The sequence below is a fragment of the Vanessa atalanta genome, chromosome 15 (assembly GCF_905147765.1).
Source record: "Vanessa atalanta chromosome 15, ilVanAtal1.2, whole genome shotgun sequence".
Lineage (NCBI taxonomy): Eukaryota > Metazoa > Arthropoda > Insecta > Lepidoptera > Nymphalidae > Vanessa > Vanessa atalanta.
In genome coordinates, this window is record NC_061885.1 from 4,845,207 (window position 1) to 4,866,045 (window position 20,839).

The following is a 20,839-nucleotide window of genomic DNA, read 5'->3' on the forward strand; positions in this document are numbered from 1 at the left end:
TTGGCCATTTGTTACTAATCTATACTAATATTAGACTGTTTCAAATGTATTTAGGTTATTATTTAAGTAGATATATTATGATATTTTGTCGAATTCTCAATCAAATTATTTAAATAGGGTTGGATGCAAGTAAAAGGTTTCCTTAGTTTTAAAGAAAAATCATTTGAATCAATAAAACAATTTAATTTCCTTATTTAAATAAATTCAAAATTATTAAATGTATTTCGGAGGCCTGGAGGGAAATAATGTGCGAGCTGTTCTCAAAAAAGGGGAGCGGTCTGATCCGGCATATTATCGGCCATAGCTATTACCTCAGTACTTTGTAAGGTAATGGAACAGAAGATCACAATCTAATTAATGATCGTCAGTACGGTTTTCGACTAAAACGGTCCACTGGTGATCTTCTAGCGTACACACCTCTGGGGTCTTCACACAGCCTCGATATCTCCAAGGCTTATATCGAGGCCGTTATCAAAACAGCCTTACGAAAACTCGAGGTCCTGAACAAGGTGCGGCGTTTTCACGCCACAATAACTGCTCCTGTTGTACTAAACGCAGGTGCGGTCTTAAATCGAATATTGCTCGCAGCTTGGGATGGCTCCACTAAGTACATAATGGAGACCTTGAATAGGTTGCAGTGACATGCGGTCCGCATTATTGACGTAAAGGTCACAAACAACCTCGAACCTTTAGGTTTGAGGAACTATTCTCTCTAATTCCTACTCCCCCTTTACATCACAAGTCTACGCGTGCTGACCGACTGACTGACTGTGACATCAATTCCATCGCGTACGATGAAATTCGGCCACTTTTCTTTCTCGGACTTTCAAAAAATGAAATTCTCTACCAGCACACGTGTTACCCTTCTTTTACCTTCCTTCAAACTAAGCGTGCATAAGCATTTTGCGGGCTGGCATGGCGAGGGCGGTTTCGACATAACCGGTAAGAGTTTAGGCGCATGACCATTAGCTTTATGTGTTTTTCAACGCATGGAAGTGCACACATTTCCAACTTCTAGACTCTAAGCTGTTACTGAGAAATTTTTGATGGAAAACGTAATATTTTTTATTGACTTAGTTTGAATTTTTAACCCATAACTTCGAAATTTGCGGCTATATAAGTTAACTACTAGACCATCAACGCAGAATAAAAGGTATAATATGTATAATTATATATTCCTTGCATAGTCTATAATTATTTAATGCCTCTAAAATATGGGATAATTATGAATAATCATAATCATGGGACACCTCTTTTAAAAAAAGAGGTGTTTTGCTAGCTCAAATTTTTTTCAGTATTGTTATTTACGTGTCCATTTATGTTCCTAATGTTTTATAAATAAATTATTTTTATTTAAAGTTATATTTATATAAATGGTTAAATTTTTATTTTGTAAAAACAATCAAATTATGATGGCATTCACTTTAATTGTGACACAGTTTAGTTTAGTGTTAAGAAGGAAATACAAAATGTAGGTCACGAGAATCAAAGTAGCTAATTCAGCTATACATGTCTTTTGAGTGTCACTGAAAATGTAAACAATTATTTATTTTTAATTATCTATCATTTTACTAAATAAAAACATACAGCTATAAAAATATTTTATTTAAGTTACTTACATAAAGATATTTTTATTTTAATGTATAAAAAAAGTATTTACACCCTCTGGTGTCTTGTTTTTTGAATAGTACGTATTTTTAAACACCCAGCGGTATATCAGTACATACTCAATGCTCATTTGGGATAATTATTTAATGGATACAAACTTGGGAATGTTAATCATAAACTACATAATTAAACTAAATGTTTTTGAAAACAATGGTCTAAATATTTGTAAATTAAGTAAATTTTAAATATTTTACTTCAATAAATCATAATTTGAAATAATCTGTGTTGTTTCTTAATAGTATCATTATTCTAGGTCTCATATTAAATACTAATTACTTAATGATACTAATTAGGTATGTAGGATTTGTTACTATAATTTTATAAATATGTTATTACCAATGAAACTAAATCTTATTTATTAAAGAATTTAATTAAACACGTATTTTAAGTATCATCAGAGTTTCATAAAAACATTTGTTGAAACTCGTCAATGATTATAACTAAAAAAAAAACACTCGATAAAAGAAGAAAAGACACATTTATAATACCTATAGTAAATTTATATAAGAAAACGAGATGTCAACAAAATGCATAATGTCAAAAGAAACATACAATTGCTTTCATCATCACCATTTGAATACAAAAATGTTTGTCTTATAATTACATAGATGTCAAAAAAGAAAACTAAGATAATAAATTTCATGTCATATTCCTAATTATTAAATATTATTACTGCTAACAATATATTAAGTTACCACACATAATGACATAAACTAATTATAAATACATTTTGTATTCTTACTCATAATTAAATGTATATGGTATTAAAAAATATTCAGTCATTTATCAATATTAACTCTAATTATTTTTATATTTGGCAGCAGCATTTTCTAATTTTGAAGTAATTACTTTTAAATCTGTATTTTTGTCCAGTTTTAAAAAAGTTGTGTTTCTCATTTCATGTAATTTAATCCACTCTGGAACCTCTTCTGTTATCAGTTTAATGTCTTTATGTAAATCACTAGCAGAGACATTAGATTTGAAACTGCTGTCCAGTTTAGACAGTACCACATTCAGAGCTAGTACATTTTTCCTTTCCGTAACAAAAATATTTCTTAAAGTCCTTGCAAGATCAGGAAGTTTACTGTAAGTTAGATAGTTTTGCTCAAATTCTGAAGATCTTGTCATAGCTTCAAGGGCTTTAGCAGCTTGTTTGGCCTTTACTTTGTCCAATAAAGCTGTTGGCAAATTGCGCAACGCAGGATTTAGGATTTGTACTCCACTTGTAGATGGCTGACTTGCCTGTGTTGAAACATTTTTTATTATTGGTGTATCATTTATACCTGTTACAGCTTTCTCTTGTTCAGTTAAGCCTCTAGCTTTGGCCTGTGCAAGTTTCTCTAATGCCCTTTCCATTTTTGTGTTACATTTAAACAATTCCCTTGCTTTAGCAAGAACATCTTGAGCTGAAGAATATTTCTCAGTATTTGGCATTTCAGGTAACTTGGCACATTCTATTTCTGGAATCTTTTCCAGCTCAAACTCAGGATGCCAACGTATTAATTTGTTATCTGGTATATCAATAGGCGGGTCAAGTGATGCCAAAAATTGAGCATGGTGCTTTTTAACGACTTGTAAGAGTGTATCATAGAAATACCTTCGTCTTTCAAGTTGAACCAGAGGGTTAATCATTTTGATGTCATTTGGGAAGTTAGGAGAAATTATCAATTCAAATGTGTCTCGGTGAGATGATGTACTGAAATTTTTCACTTTCTGGACTTCAAAATTGTAGAAATCTGGGACTAAATGCTTTATTTGAGCCAAATGTTTCTCTGTAAAAGTTCTTTTAAGCATTTCTTGTACTGATGGCTTAAGTTTGCTAAAAGTTATCTTTTCCTTCCTATTATAAAGAAGTGTGACAGCTGTTTCCATACTACGGAATAACTCTGCTAAGAATCTGTAGTGGTGAGGCAGATTTAAACTGGGTGTAGAAGATGCCAGAGATGCATGTCTTATGTATGCTGGTACCTGCAATTTACGTAGATTTATGAATTGATTTTGATTGATTTTTTATCAAGTATTAATCATTAAAACCATTATCATATTATAACTGGTAATCTTAATGGTTCAAAAGATTACATTTGAAAATAATTTGATTCCAAATAATCATATTACAAACCTTGCTGGGGCTCTTGATAGGGCTGACAACAACTTTTCTAGGAGATAGAAAAGGCCTTTGCTGAGAAACTTCTGTAGTTGTTTCCTTCTTTGGTGACATCAACTCATTGCGAATGGTTGATTTCTTGCTTGGACTGCAATTGTTAGATCAAAAGTATTGTTCAATTATTCTATTTTTACAAAAAATATAAAAAATAAAATTATTATAGTAGACAATAAATTTCTCACCTCTGGGGAACATCCACATCAATTGATTTGAATTCTTTTAGGTTTTTCTTTACAGTTGTATCTTTGAGTTGTTGAATACCTTTACTAAGGCGATCCGCCCTTGCTCTTAGTTCAGCTAGTCTACTACTGCCACTTAGTTTCTTTTTGATGTCCCCTAGGCTTAGCTCTTTTCTAGCCAAATTGACGGTTTCAATTTTGGAGGGATCATTGTTTTTAACAATATTTGCGGCGTTTACTTTTTTTGAAAAAGCCTCTACATTCTTTGGTTTCTCCGTTAAGTTAGTTTTTTCGGCTGCTTGAGATATAATTTCAATCTTTTTTAAATCTAAATTAGTTGTATTAGGCACTGCATTCGGATGCTTTAATTCCGTGTTGAATTTATCTTTTACTGAACTTTGTTCAATGTTCTTCGACAAGAGATTTTTCTTAGATTTTGTAGCACATTCTATTGTACGATCAATGTGAGCGATTTTGTTTTTAGAACTCACGATATCATCTGTAGCTGGTCTCTTCCTACTATTAAAAAATGCCGTAAGTGTTGTTTGAGACATTGCTTATAATATATTATATAAAATAAATACAATTTTATGCGGATTAAAAAATATCTGGTTTCCCTCCAAAATTCGTTACAACATTAAACGTATAGCATTCTGTCAAAGTGATTGTCAAAGTCAAACGAAACGATAGCATACTTTTTAATTTACCTAAGCAGTAATAGATACAAGGCTACAGACTAAATTTTAATAGCATTAAAGCTTCTTATTGATTTTTTACATAATTTTTCGATTTATCCATTAATTTTACAAATTTGATAGTAGATTAACTAATTATTAAAAAATGCATCCTTAATGCAATCATATCATTAAATATTTAATAAATTGCAAATGATTAAATTTGCAGTTAATTATCTCAATTTTAATCATGAATAACATATCTTTTAAAATATAAAGAATATTTTCTATTTACAATAGCGCAAGATCATTGTTTGAGAATATATATATATTCTCATACAATGAAATTATATATATATATATATATATATATATATATATATAAAGTTTATATATATATATATATAAACTTTTTAACAATTATGAATGTAGTTATAGACAAGGATTTGATGTTTAATATTTATGTAAATATAAAAATATCAATTTATTTAAAGCAGAAGCAGAATTGTACAAATCTATAACCTAAGTTGTTAAAAATTTAATTACTTATAGCAAGATTTTTCATTTGTAATCAAGATGTCTTCAAAGAGCAATTGTCAAAAGAAGTAATCGTGATAAAATAATTTCCAAATATGCAAGAATGTCTCCTAAACCAATTCTTGTAAAAAATGAAAATAGAAAGAGTATTATATTGACACCAAGTAGAATAGTAAGTCGACCAGATAATCTTGAAGGCGGTGAAGAAACTGAAATAGCTGCACAGATATTAGTACCCCAAGAAGGTGGATGGGGTTGGGTTGTAGTAGCGGCTTCATTTTTAAGTGTTTTTATATTAGATGGGATAACCTTCACTTTTGGGAGTTTAATAAAAGATATGTCGAACGATTTTGATATTTCAGATTCTCTTATAGCTTTCGTCAATTCTTTGGCGATAGCCATTTATTTTATTGCAGGTCCTATGGCTTCAGCATTTATCAATCGTTTTGGATTTAGATCCTGTATAATGTCGGGATCTGTACTTAGTTCGTTGTCTTTGTTCATTTCTTATTTTTCAACCAACTTTCCATCACTTTGTTTATTTTATGGTTGTTTCGCAGGCTTTGGCTACTGCTTAATTAACATGGCAGCTGGTCTTGTGGTTGGATTCTATTTTGAAAAATTACGATCGCTAGCTTTAGCCATAGCAACTTGTGGTTCAAGTATTGGTATCATGGTATTTTTTCCATTGAACACTTCTTTGGTCAAATTAGCTGGATGGCGAACTGTTACACTTTTACACTCCGGACTTCTTGGTATGACTTACTTTTTGGGTATGACTTTTCAACCCTTACTCTCATTTACAGTTGCCAAGACAACAGAAGATCCTACTCGTACTGTTACCTATTTACCGAATTTATCAACTGCTGCAGTACGTCCCATGGCTTCCCGTAGTAAGGCAGAAGGATTAGTACCTACAGCTACGGAGCGTTTATTTTGTGCCGTTTCAAATTTAAATTTTCCCACTGCTGCTGCTGTAGTAGATGATAATAAATTCACATCAGATACTCAACCTGGTCCGTCAACGGCAGCAGTATCTAAACTAACTTTAACTGCAAATGCTCCTCAGGGTGGTATTAGCCCTAGACAGTTAAAGCAATTTCAATCTATTATGTCAAGAACAAGTATTCAAGATAAGAAGACTATTGAAATAACAGTAACTGTTGAACCACCTAAGAAAACTGGTTGTTGCGGTCGTTTATGTAATTGGGATCAACATGTACCCCAGTCTCGACCAATGTATCGAGATGACGTATTTTACGATGGAAAATTAGACAAACTTCCAGTTTACCAAAAAAGTAAGATGACCACAGAGACATCTAAAACTGGTTTAGAATATCAGTTGGCGGTCTCGAGAGCAGCAACAGCTATAGACTTAAGAGAAAGAAGAGGAGTATTTACAACAGCTGCTAGAAGAGTGCTTGCAACAATGATGGACCCTAAACTTTTGAAGAAAAAATCATTTTTGTGTTTATGTTTTGCTGGCATGTTGATTTATGTAGGGTTTTTAGTTCCTTATGTATATATTCAAGAAAAAAATATTCAGGTTGGCATAGATCCCCAGCATTGTTCTTTATTTGTAAGTGTTATAGGCTTTTCAAATGCTGCAGGCAGATTAATATTAGGAGCTGTCGCCTGTTATTTTGACCCGCTATATGTATATATGTTTGCAATGTTAGTATCAGGAATCAGCACTATAGCTTCAAACTTGTCATTCAGTTTATATTATCAATATTTGTATTGTTTTATTTTTGGTTTCTTTGTTTCAAGTGTCGCTTCTTTAAGAAGTATGGTCTTAGTAACTTTGTATGGTTTGGATAATTTAACAAATGCAACAGGAGTTGTGTTATTATTTCAAGGCATTGGTAGTTTAATTAGCACTCCAATTGCGGGTATACTTAAAAATTTATATGGATTTTCTGTTTCGTTTTATATAGCCGGAATATTTATAACGATCGGTGGTCTTATTCTATTACCGGTAAAAGCAATGTCTATCAGAGAACAAAAAGGAAGTATACCAGTAGGTCAAACAAGAAATTCATGACAAATATTTATACTAACTGTAAGCAAGTATAATAAATATTACAACTAATATACATTTGCGTTTTATTTCTTAATAATTCACACATATTTTTATAAATCATAGTCACACGTTTATTATAATTTAATTATTTGAATTAAATACCCTGAGCTTATATATTTTTTCTATTTGAAAACAGAACAAGTTCAAAATAACTATGCAAGATACGAAAAAAACTTTTGTATGATATTTTAATATAATGAGGCCCTACATTATTTTCGTGTAACTATAATTATTTACGTATTTATAATGAATAACATATACATTAGAAGCTTTTAAGGTGCACGAATTAGTGGATCCATATCATCATGAGTTTATATATCATCATACATATTAATTATTACATAGCGTATGACCATTTGGAATATTGTATCTTTCCAATGGTAAAATATTTTTTATAAAGGTACTTTGGTTCCGAATTTTACTGTGCGGAAGGTCACAAATCGTGACCACAGAACTTTGCTGAGACTGCTATGACTCAGAACATTAATGTATATGTCTTGGCTTGAGGCTTACAACTAAAAATTGATTATAGTTAATTAAAGCCAAGTTCTCTTATGGTTTTGTCATTTATGTATCAAAAATTATATTGCTTTTAATTAAATTCAAAATGAAATGTTATATATACATTGCTTTAGGTTTGAATTTTTTCTTTATCTAATAAAGAATAGGAAAGTTAAAGTATATTTTATCTATGAATATTTTTTTGCCGGTAACACTGGAGCGGTTCATGTTCGAGCGCATTTTGTTCTGTCTGAAACCGGCCGCCATACTCAAACAAAAAGATTGAGATGAAAAGATAAATTTATTTATATTGGAACTTATTGAAAGTGTTTTAATTTACTAAATGAGTTCTAAATCAGATGTAAACAGAAGGGTACTCGCCATTCAGGCGAAAAAGAAAAGGCATAAACTCGGAAAGAAGAAAAATCGTGAGGAAGACCACGGCGCTGGTGGACAAGGAAACGGGCTGCGCAATCAAAATCAGAATCGTCTTGAACCGACACATAGTTCTTCTAATGAAACGATTGAGGAAGACGAAGACGAGCAATATGCCAGTGACGACGAAGAGCAAGAAGACAGCGCCGACTACTGTAAGGGTGGATACCATCCTGTCAAAATTGGAGACCTATTCCTGAATCGCTACCACGTCACTAGGAAGTTGGGTTGGGGTCATTTTTCTACAGTGTGGCTATGTTGGGATCTCGTTGACAAACGATTTGTCGCCTTGAAAGTTGTTAAGTCTGCACCTCATTTTACAGAAACAGCTTTAGATGAAATCAAGATATTGAAAGCTGTCCGTGACAGTGATCCAACGGATCCCAAGAGAAATAAAACGGTTCAATTGCTTAATGATTTTAAAATTACAGGGGTGAATGGGACACATGTGTGTATGGTTTTTGAAGTCCTAGGGCATCACCTGTTAAAATTGATACTAAAGTCTAATTATAGAGGAATTCCCCGTGAGAATGTGAAAACTATTATACGTCAAGTATTGGAAGGTTTAGATTACCTCCATACTAAATGTAAAATAATTCATACGGATATTAAACCTGAAAACGTGTTAGTGTGTGTTGATGAAGCATATATTCGTAAATTGGCAGCTGAAGCTACTGAGCTACATTCCTTGGGGCTCAGATTACCCCATTCCCTGATCAGCACTGCACCAAAAGAATTTCAGGAGCAGGTTGTCACAGGTAAAATGAGTAGGAATAAAAAGAAGAAGTTAAAGAAAAAAGCTAAAAGACAGTCAATGCTTCTCAAAAAACAAATGGAACAAATAGAAGAAATGGAAGAACAAAAAAAGACAGGTAATAACAGTGAGTCAGCTCCCATGTCCCAAGATAATGATGATTCTCCCCAGACACCGGAGGAAGTCAGTGTCATTGAAAACCGCTCTGAGAATGACTCTAACATAAATGGGTGTAATGATATGCAAAGAGCAGATGATGATGTTTTTGATACTGATGCTGAGGCAGTTCAGGTCAGGAGTAAGCAGTATGGATGTGGAGATGATGCTGGCACTCCTATGTCAGAGGGGGAGATGACAGATACTCCACCTTCCTTCAATTCACAAAATAAAGGTAAAACATTAGAAAAAAAACCTGACCCTGCTTTTGAAGTGTGTGAGGTAGAGGTTAAAATTGCTGACTTAGGTAATGCATGTTGGGTTCATCGACACTTCACTGAAGACATCCAAACAAGGCAGTATCGTTCTTTAGAAGTTTTACTCAGTGCAGGCTATGGTACATCAGCAGATATATGGAGTACAGCCTGCATGGCGTTTGAATTAGCTACTGGTGATTATCTTTTTGAACCACACTCAGGAGATGGTTATAGCCGTGATGAAGATCATCTAGCTCACATTATTGAGCTTCTTGGAGACATTCCTAAAAGAATTGCTGCATCAGGAAAATATTCTAAAATATTTTTCAATAAAAAGGGTGAATTAAGAAATATAACTGGGCTTAAACCCTGGGGCTTGGTATCTGTTCTCACTGAAAAGTATGAGTGGAGTCAAAAGGATGCAGAGGAATTTGCCGATTTTTTGAAGCCTATGTTGGACTTTGACCCCAATCGGCGAGCCACTGCTTATGAGTGCCTTCAGCATCCTTGGTTGAAGCAAATAAAGATAGAACAAAATGAGTCTGAGGAATAATTGCTCTCTGTCATAGTGTGAATGCTGTTTACACGTTCATAAAATCAGTAGTGTCAACATACTAAGTATTTCAGTGTTTTATGTTTTAATCAAAGTTTATTTATGGATTTGTTTGTGAATAGTTTAATTTGTATCTAGATTGTTTATAGCAATTCTTGATTTCAGAATTAAATTGTGTGCAAATAGAGGAATGATGCTGAATAATTAATAAATTAGAAATTCATTTTTGACGGTAGCAATGTATATAATACACCTGCTGCTCAAATAAGTAGCATCAAATTAGATTGGCATTTAAAAGTTTACAAGTTTCCAAAATTGTACAGATAGCTGTAGTAAAAATTGTGATGTATGATGACATATAGACAATATAGGTTTGGTCACATTAAAATAAACATTTAGAATTAAATACTTGACATAGTTATATGCACTAAACACCACCTAGAATGTGAGAACCTATGCAAGTCATGCATGCATACTGTAGCCATTCTGGTAGTAAGTATGTTCACATAGATTAAGTTTGTCTTTTATCACTATCACAAAAATCTCATAATGTAAACTTAGAGGTAAGACAGTATTTGTAAAGCCACATTTCCGAGACTGCCTTTTTATATTTGAATGAGTCACTTGAAATTATAAATGGTTGCAATCAACTGTTGTTGAGAGGCAGTGAGACAGTGACTTTAAACCAGTTAATAGTTATATTATTTACCATAGATCCCGATTTACATGACCATAATTTGTATTAATTATATCTGCAAATTTACATAAATAAAATTACGAAACGAGCTTGTTACGGTCGATTTTTACTGAAGTCCTTTTAAACTTAAATAAAACAAACTTGAATTAGTTATCATAAAGATTGTTAATTTTATAATCTCATTATAGAATGTTACATAAACTGTAACAGATATATGGTTTCAATAGAGGTGAGGCAGGAAGTATCAAAGAATAGATTGTATCTCTACCAACCTTTTAAAAGTCAATTCATTAGGCTATTATAGTAGAACCACAATGACCACTCTGATATAAATTCGAATTAAATTAGAATTGACATACCTATGGAATTTTTTACTAATACAGATGTTGATATAAATATCAATTGGCTTGCTCACATTAGAGTAATACTATAATGCGAAAGTAACTCTGTCAAGTTTGCGACTTAACCACAATATAAAAACTGAACATATAATCATCAAATTCTACATTGAGGTAGCCTGGGACCTGAATAGTACTATACTATACGAAAAAAGGTACGTGATGCAGTCGTGGACAGTTTTTTAAATGAATTTAATTTTATTGCTTTATACATAAAAAAACAATTCATCTGGAATAATTAAGTACAACACCTTATGTTGAAAATTTGTTATATGAAACAATGCAGAAGAATAGAAGCTGAAGCTGTAGCTACACTGTTTGGTAGGTAGTAGAGATAAACAAAGTATTTGTGATTTGGTTTTTCTTCAATTATGGGAGTTACATGAGCTTAGAACGCTAATTTTGCAAAAGAAAAAATCTGCAGGAGTAAAAAATTGAGCACTACCACGCCTTTTCGTATTGAAGTGTGTAATTATGAATTATTAAATTCTCGTAAGTCTCATCATCAATCAGAGTCTGGACAATCCTATTTAAATTACATTTGTACATCAAATAAATAATAATACATTGTACATAAAATAAATAATTTGGTGCCTAAAAATGTATATAAGGCATATGTATGTAAGGCAGTAAACCACTTATTCTCGAAGTAGCCTATTACCAACAGATGGCGCTATCAGCATACCAAAGAACATTAAATAGCAGGTGCAAGGATCTGATAATTGTAAATAAAATAAATCAAGAAAATATATAAAGTTACTTGAAGTTTTAGTCGAGTTGTAATCGTAATATTTACATACTTTAAATTATTTAATACATATTAGTTCCCATGTTTAGCGAGAGATGTCACCCGTAGGTAGGCAAAATAGATTAATTTAAAAATAAGATTTTGTAGAATTTTACTATAATATTTACTAATATGTTAAAACTGTATTATTATAACAGGATAATAGAATGGAAATTGGCTTTCTCAAAATGGGTAAAGTAACCTTTATATATATTAATATTGTAATACAAAAAAATATAATAATCACAATTTTATTATATATTATATTCCGTAGTGAGTGCTGCCCACTTCAAATTTTATTCGTGATTTTTAACTCTAAACATCTACCATGTCCTTTTATTAATATGCCACTACTATTGATCTTCAAACATTAATTTAAACTTATAAATGTGCTCTTTCACACATTGTTGAAGTATTCAAAGTTTCTTGGATTTGAAAGTATCTACCTAAATAAATTTTCGTATTAAGTTATCATAAATGTTTATATAGGATATGTTAGAGATAAGTAGACAAGTTTTGTATATGTTTGAACATACCAATAATAGATAGAACAAAACTAAATCGATGTATTTTTTTGAAATCAGAGTTGATAACAAAAAAATTTAAATTATGAATCTTTAATTATAGTGAAAACTAAATATAACTTTGTGAATCAAATTTGTCTATCATTAGACAATGTTTCGTCTATTTAGCAATTATATTTTCTTATAATTTATGTTTACGTTGACAAATCAAGTAACATCTGATCTTTGAGGATGAGGTGTAGTTGGCAGTTGGCATCCTCGCCGCTGATGAACTAGAAGACGCATGCGCGTAGATACGCGACCTTCCCGCGTCCTTACCGCCAGTCGACGGCTTACGCCGAAACGCCGCACATGTAAACAAATAACGATTCACTTTCAATTTCGGTTTCATAAACTTATAAATTTTCTGTGTCTTAAAATATTACATTGTGATGATGTGGTGCGGATTATTGAATGCGGTAACATACAAGCGACTCACGTGACAAAAGGTTGGTATCTTATTGTTATTATCATCAATTTATAGAATTATTGAATATTAATAGGTACCTATTTTAAAATACGGCTCACGCTTGGGACTATAATAAGTTATTATGTATATTACTATAAAATTAATATTCGAACCAAATAGGAAGTGTGACCTTGAACCCTCGACCTAAGTCATTGCCCTTTTCTCTACTGTATCAATTATTATTTTATCAGTGACAATAATAATAGATTTCCAAAGAACATGCAACTCATATCCTCTCTTCTCCATATTAAATAAATCATTATGTGAATACATTAAAATATAGCCTGTATTGAAAGCCTAGCTACTGGTATATTACAAAGGCTGGTATGTAAATAATGTGAAATATCTCACAATCAAACTCAAACAGTCTTCTGATTGAAAAATTCCTAAAATTCTTACCAGATTAAGTAGTTAGGTCCTTTAAAACAGTTTGCTTTCTAAGCTCTTGTGTAAAATTCAAATGCAACATTTATAAAGTAAGTACCTACTCACTAAAATTATTACAAGAAGTTATTGTTATTCAGTTTTAGTCTAGCTATTAAAATATCTGAAAATATAATGTACCTACTTAGTTGTCACTTAGTTAAAGAAACAAGTAGGTACATCCCGATTTCATGCTGCGTATGAAGAGATATATCGTACTTACCGTTATAGATTTAACAACGATATCTATTCAATTTAAATAATAATAATATCCAAATTGAATCCTTTAAAAATGTCGACGGCTAATAATAATTACGGCTTCGTTGCTATTATTATCAGTGATATCAAGAAGTAATCAAGTTTATAGTTTTCAAGGCTATAAAAACCGATATGATATCTATAGTTGGATCACAAGCTTCTAAATTTTATATAAATGTCTAGTTTATGACGACAGGGTCTAGTTGAGATCACTCATAATCAAAATTTGTTTTAACCTATGAAAAATACTGGTCTGATTTTAAATTTATTTCTAAATAAATATCAGATGCGACTTGCGTTACAATACCAGGGAGACCAGCCATGAGCCAACTACGCAGGGCATATAATATTGCATAAGTGTGTGCGCAAATACAGGTGAACCCTCCTTTAACTATCGCATAAGCCGATGGGACGGCAAATCCGACACGACTGGAAAGAGTTCAAGCGATGCACTAGCGGTTTTATCTCTTTAAAGAAAGATATATCATGAAGATAATACTTATATACAGTGACAGACTAACATGGGGGTGGAAGGGGTGGTTCGCCCCGGGCCTCCAGTCTTGCCCTCCTCCTTAATGAATCCGCACTCCTAATTAAATCAAGATCAAAACACTACACTCTACAGCAATAAATAAATACATATTTATATGTAAAAAGCTTGTAAAACTATATTGTTTTAAAGCTGGGGGGCATCATTCAGTTTTGCCGCACCGGGCCTCTGACGGGCTTAGTCCGCTACTGCCTATATACGTCTCAATTTTCTTGCTGATACGATTTAATTGATAAATCACATTTTCTTTGAACGATTCTTACGTACTTGGATTTTAAGTTAAATATCCGCAAATACTTTTTTAAACGTGCAAATATTAAAAATCTTAGACTCTGTTTATAATATTATAATTTATCAGCAAGTAATAACTAAATATATTAGTCGTCCGCCTCGACTTCGAACGGGTAAAATCTATATAAAGTTACTCCTCATACTTCCCGCCTTGAAGTTGAAATTTCCGAAACGAGTATGCTTAATTTCAAGTCATCATCCTGTTATTATTTTACAAGGTCCCATTGACTTGAAATTAAGCTTCGGAAATCTCGATAATCTTCGGAGATGAATCAGTGGTATTTGGCTTATAAGTACATAATATATAGACAAGCACAGTTCTAGAGGGCTGGGAACCTGCTCCGTTTGAAAAGCTGTTGTGGAATGTGAACATGCATGCATTTATTAGCTTTGCCTCTGATAAAGTTGTGTTTCTGAACTATTTCAATAAGCGTTTTCAATTTTGTCATATAAAAAACTGAGAACTTGAGATCAGTTCCAGTTACCTAGATATTCGGCTAAGAAAATTTGTAGATTATCATACACACACTTATTGTAAGTTGCAAAAGAAAAAAATACATTATAAATTTTGTTTTTTTTTTAAGCATATGTGTATGTACATATAATAATGATGTTTAATTGATTGGTGATTGATAAAGAATATATCTGTTGGGTAGAGAGGTCTTTATTTTGTAATATTTTGTAATATAATACACATATTTTGAAATTATTATTTTATTATATTTACAGATAGATAGATTTTATTAACATTCAACTAGAAGATTTCGCAAGATCGCACAAATAGACTTTTCCTGTTAGTCTCTTGGTGGTCTATTACTATTTAATATTTTACATTTCGTTCCTATCTCAATACCTTATTAATAACATTTAATATAATATGTGATATTAGGACCTATGTAATCGATATTTATTCTGAATGTATTATGTAGTAACCACATACCTAGCCATATATTCTGTGATACGCAGTAATCTTGTATGCATTATTATACACGAACAGTTCTTGTATACAGTTCAAGTTTTTTTAGTGCGCAAATAAAAACGATTTAACTAAAAAAAAAGTATGATTGTAATGTACTTATATGAACATTTGTTATCTTGCCTGCACATACATCAGCATAAAAATGTAAGTACCTATTCATATTACTCACTACGCGATAGCTGGAAGAAATCTTTTAGAGAGATAAGCTTTCTCTCGTAACAATAATTTTTGTTTATGTTAAATAAAAAAAAAAAATACATATAAATAAGTGTATTTAGTCTTCATTAAAACAATATAAATAGTTTCAAACATACTTCTCTGAATTCTTCAATTCTTCAATAAGTCAATATAAATGATATCTATTATAAGACAATCATTTTTCATTCAATCATTTAGTTGAACGCATTAAAATAATTGCTTGATTTATGACTTTCTACAATCAAAAATCAATAGTTTGTATTGTGTTGTGAGTGAGCCAGTGTCACTACGGCCAATATATCACCTTAGTTCCATAGTGGGATAGGCGCATTGACGATGAAAGGGTCATGTCACCACCCACCATCAGATGGCCCATCTGCCAGTCTGCATAACTATTTAAAATAAATATAAATAGGCATGAATTTAAAAAAAATACCGTAGGTAGACCGGCAATTCACCTCTTTCAATAAATAAACCTTTAGGATCCACCAATCTTATTTGTGAGTTATATTTATTAAATATGGGCTTTAAGAATAGCACAGCTTTAAACGCCATTGGCGTTTGTCTTGAAGCTATTTTAATTTCATGGTTATTGCTATCACATAAAACTGAATTACGTCTGACAGGTTTCTATTAAAGAGATACAGTAATAACATGCCCTATAAATTCATAAAAATATACGGTTGGACTGCTTCATATCAATAACTGATAATTAGGTATGTCTACATTAAAATGATATTGACACGAGCTTTTTTAACTTGTTTTTTAACGAAAATGGTATAGTCTACGTAATTATATATTTTCGGGATTAATGTTGCTTCTACACGTCAATGTGATTATATAATGTGTAATAAATGATCTCTGTCACGTAGACTTTCGGTGGGTAAAATTATTGTTGAATTATAATCGTTACTGTAACACCTTGGCACTTGCTATCTTGGATGGCCTGCCAAATATGTCGCCTGATCAAGTCATAAGATAAAATGTCAGTTTTCTAGTTTCATCCGAACATTCTTCAAAGTTATTTCTGAATTAATTTGTATATATAAATTATATTTGGTACCACATTTTTTTAATTTATTAAAAAACACATAATACAGTTTTCTAAGTAATTATTATTATTATGGCATTTTCAAAATAATAATAAAAAAAACGAATAACCATCACAATATTATCACAAGGTATCAAGTTGTCTCTCTTTTATTTTATTAATAAAAGTTGAAATAAGTCATTTGATGATAATCATTAACAGAACATGGTACATAGGTAGTTAGTTATTAGACTAGGCGGAATTAAGTGGGGTGTAGTTCCGAAAAGTCCATGTTCCTTTTTCCTTAAATTTTTTTCTAAATATTTATAATACCTAATACCTTTGTATTTTGAGTCGCTGAATTCGGAACTTTATCCAATAAAATATAATTATTAATTGAAGATTGAATAGTGATAATTTTTTATTTGTAAGCTTTTATTCCTTTCTTAATGAAAAAAAAAATCAAATTCACATATGTCACTAATATTTATTTGAAAGCTGTGACAAATTTGCAGCATAGCAATCTGCTACGGCGACGACGAGTACGAACTTGTAAGTAGGCGCTTGGACGTTTTAGTTTCCGAATTCGTCTATAGATGGCAGTAGAAATGAAATGGCAAGTTTTGATGAATTTTAATTAGTTAATTTTTAAAAGTCATGTATACAGTGGCGGACTAGCATGGGACCGGAAGGGCCGGTTCACCCCGGGCCTCCAGGCCTCCCCCAAATGCATTCGCGCTCCCCTGATCAAATTCTAAACAAGACGATAAAAATGTGCTACATAATTTAATCAAGATCAAAACACTACACTCTACAGCCATCTAGACATTTTACACATCAACAAAAATAAATAAATTATATAAATAAACATAAACACTTATGTATACACAAATGTAAACTGAATAAAAAGCTTGTTAAAATACTTTTTTTGCCACTGCATGTATATACATGATATGTTAATAATTATATTACTTTCAAATTACTCTTATGTATTTTTATTATTGTTGCTTTGTTATCGTTGCAGACCCTCAGTTTAACACATGGTGGTAGGGGCTTTGTGAAAACCCGTCTGGGTAGGTACCATCCACTCATCAGATATTCTTCCGCCAAACCATAATACTCAGTATTGTTGTATTTCGTTTAGAAGGGTGAGTGAGCCTGTGTACAGGCACAAGGGTATAACATCTTAGTTACCGAGGTTGGTGGCGCATTGGTGTTGTAAGGAATGGTTAATATTTTTTACAGCGCTATTGTCTATGGATGGTGGTGACCACTTACCATCAGGTGGCCCATTTGCTTGTCCGCCTACCGATATCATAAAAAAAAAACAAAACACTTAAACAAAAGAAATATACTAACGGCAAGCGGACATTTCAAAGATCAATTTTAACATAATGATATTACTTTATTATTTACACTAATAATTTATTATTGAAATAAATTGAAAAAAAAAATCAAATTTCAGTATTTTTTTATGTCCATATATTCAAATTTCTCGAAAAACGGAAACAATGGTTGATATTTTTATCAACTTCGAAATGTTATTAACTTATTTGCTCCTTCTATTAAACGTCACGTTCATTTATAATTTAAATGTACACTTGTATTATTAAGAGTTTGATAAAAACGTTAAAAATGTTTAATTGTAAATTCGATGAGTGCTTTACAGTAAGACTACAGAGTACATAATAATTATTTTAGAAACCTAAAGATTTTTAGAGAATAATATCACCGATCGCCTCCAGACGAATTGAAATGAGGATATTTTTTAAATTATTTATAATTTAAAGACATCCTATCACTTCGCTGATCGTAGGTCTGAGTAATTTCTTACTGAGCCGGTGGTAGATTTATGATTGTCAAAAAGCGTTATTTTTTAAAATTTTATTTTTCTAAATTTAATAAACATTTAAAAAAATATTTTCACTAGCTATATAATTTAACCTATAATTACTTCAAAACAGAATGCTGCGCAGTGTAAGTAAATGGAGATAAGTTTGTGTTTAAAGCAAATATCGGGCATCAGCCGAGTGGAATATTCCTTTGAAATGTTTGAAAATACATTAGTGTGTTTGAGATGTAGTTTTAAATTTATGTATAATATATTTCTTTAATTAGATTGTATATAATATATATAAAAAATTAAAAAATATAAAAAATCGTAAATATGATCATATTCCTACTTAATACGACAATTTAAAAAAACTAAGTAATTTATTAAGAAATTTATTGATAAATTAATTTTTCATAAACATATCAAAATTATCAGTCAACAAGTTTTTTTTTTATAATATTGTAATAGGTACATTATTTGATATGCGATAGAGATGACAATACAAATATGTATGTAGGTAGGTATTACTATTTAACTACTGTCTTCAGATTGGTAAAATATTATGCGATGTACCTAGGTCAGTTTAGAGATTTTTTCTGAATAAAGTTATAGGCCTTTAGTTATTAACACGTATTCAATATTCATTATTATTATTATTATCAATGCCAAGTACGACTCAAGAGGTCACCTACTAAAGGGATTGCGCTTATTTTTTGAGTGGGCTTCATGCGGTCCTATCTGGGAGGGTATTATCTATTCTACCGCCATATATGTAACATGTTTTTTATGGCAAAAAACATCTTAGTTCGAATAGTTGGCGGCGCATGCGCGGTCGAAGTTGACTTATCACTTTTGATATTGTTATTAAATAAATAAATAACAGTATCAAAAGTAAAATATAAATGTTTAAAAAGAGAGCGTAACCTATTTTATTATCTGTTTACCGTCATATGTATTGCTAGCTTTCTTCAAAATTAGTTGTTTTCATTCCTTTTCAGTTATTCACAGTTTCTAACGTGATAACTTATAATAATTATTTTTTTGTTATCTGTATTGTTTATATTGTCTGTAAACGCAATTATATGTTTTAAGTCGCATCTCGGTGCCTCATTGACAATTTTAGAAATCCTTAACAAATATAGCCATAGGTTAATACAAACTTACATATTATATTGATCTTTAGTCACCGCCTTTTCCTGTTCGAAATTTGAACAATTATTTAAAAATATTTTTCTTTTTACTAGCGTGTCCGTTTTTCCTGCAAAATTTTGATGGCATGAAATCTATCACGTTGAACACTAAGCAGTGTAGTTGCATTTTATTTTATCTAACACTGAAGTGCAGAGGTCAATATACCGTAAATAGTTGGAATTGCGATGTGAATTCAGCATATTCTGTGTTTTGCTTGTGCGTGCAATTTAGAAATTGTTTCAAGGTTATGTAGAAAATTATTTGTTTTGTAGTTGTAGGTATTTTATTATTTTATAGTTAGTACTGACACGTATTTATCGGGTACCTGTGAATCTGAGTAAATCATCTGTACATTGGCGAGATTGATAAAAAGATTTTGGTAATTAATCATATATGATAAAACGTGAACATAAGTTTGCAAATAATTGTACAAATAGTTTTAAATTTAAATGTAATTTATAAATCAATATAGCCTTACATCGAGGTGGATTGCAAGGAAATAGAGACGAGCGGTTAACCACAGGCACGTCGTCATTCACTCACTCTATTCATTCATTGACTCACATGTTACGTAAAAATAAAATTTTAAAAATATAATCCTTTCACCATAAACTAAGCTGGGAATCATAATGATTTAAATATATTTCAATAATAAATAACAAAAAAAATAAATTGATATATTTTAAATTTTTTTTTGGTAAATTTGAATTAATTTAATTATATATACATAATTATTATTAGTAGGAACTTTATTGTGGGATAATTTAATGATGAGCGTTATTGTGTCGGTACTTAAATACGTTTACGTTTATGCATATGTATTACTTAAACAAGTTCATTTACTCTTTTAGTTTGTATAGCCCGTTTTCAGGTTTCTGTATTTGCTTGTCAATAAGATGTATATACGAAGTATGAACTGCTAGCGGTAAGTACACAATAAAACCGGGCCGGCATAAATACACTCAGGCAAAATTTAATTTGCGCGTGTAAAGTAAGGACGAGTAAAGTCTGTTATGTTTTTTTCTTTTATAGGTGTAGACTTTTAGAAAGGCCTATCTGTATTTGAAATAATTTTTAAACTTGTGCCTAGCTAAAAATCAAAGAAATATTTGTAAAGTTATCGTATTATTAACAAGTAATATTAAAGTGTTTCTTTCCTTAGAATTTTTTTTTCACTTATTTAAAGACATACATAATTTATTTACAAAAA

General features: G+C 31.2%; 4 protein-coding genes across 4 annotated transcripts in view; 3 read left to right on the forward strand and 1 right to left on the reverse strand.

Annotated features, from left to right (window-relative positions):
• Nucleotides 1-2,171: 2,171 nt before the first annotated feature.
• LOC125069600 (DNA replication factor Cdt1) lies at nucleotides 2,172-4,656 on the reverse strand. The gene is made up of 3 exons (XM_047679154.1): nucleotides 4,015-4,656; nucleotides 3,788-3,920; nucleotides 2,172-3,636 (listed from the first exon to the last, which is right to left on the reverse strand). The coding sequence occupies exons 1-3, from the start codon at nucleotides 4,563-4,565 to the stop codon at nucleotides 2,467-2,469; spliced, it is 1,854 nt and encodes a 617-aa protein (XP_047535110.1). The 5' UTR covers nucleotides 4,566-4,656; the 3' UTR covers nucleotides 2,172-2,466.
• A 669-nt stretch (nucleotides 4,657-5,325) lies between these two features.
• LOC125069530 (monocarboxylate transporter 6-like) lies at nucleotides 5,326-7,266 on the forward strand. Its single transcript, XM_047679050.1, has one exon. It carries the CDS (start codon nucleotides 5,326-5,328, stop codon nucleotides 7,264-7,266), a length of 1,941 nt encoding a protein of 646 aa, XP_047535006.1.
• Nucleotides 7,267-8,014: 748 nt separating this feature from the next.
• LOC125069601 (SRSF protein kinase 3) lies at nucleotides 8,015-10,770 on the forward strand. The gene has a single exon (XM_047679155.1). The coding sequence runs from the start codon at nucleotides 8,150-8,152 to the stop codon at nucleotides 9,959-9,961; it is 1,812 nt and encodes a 603-aa protein (XP_047535111.1). The 5' UTR covers nucleotides 8,015-8,149; the 3' UTR covers nucleotides 9,962-10,770.
• A 1,907-nt stretch (nucleotides 10,771-12,677) lies between these two features.
• Nucleotides 12,678-20,839, forward strand: part of LOC125069602 (glycogen-binding subunit 76A) — a 39,525-nt gene continuing 31,363 nt past the window's right edge. The window contains exon 1 of the mRNA XM_047679159.1: nucleotides 12,678-12,855. The gene's annotated coding sequence lies outside the window, so the exon portion shown is untranslated. The remainder of the gene's footprint in view (nucleotides 12,856-20,839) is intronic.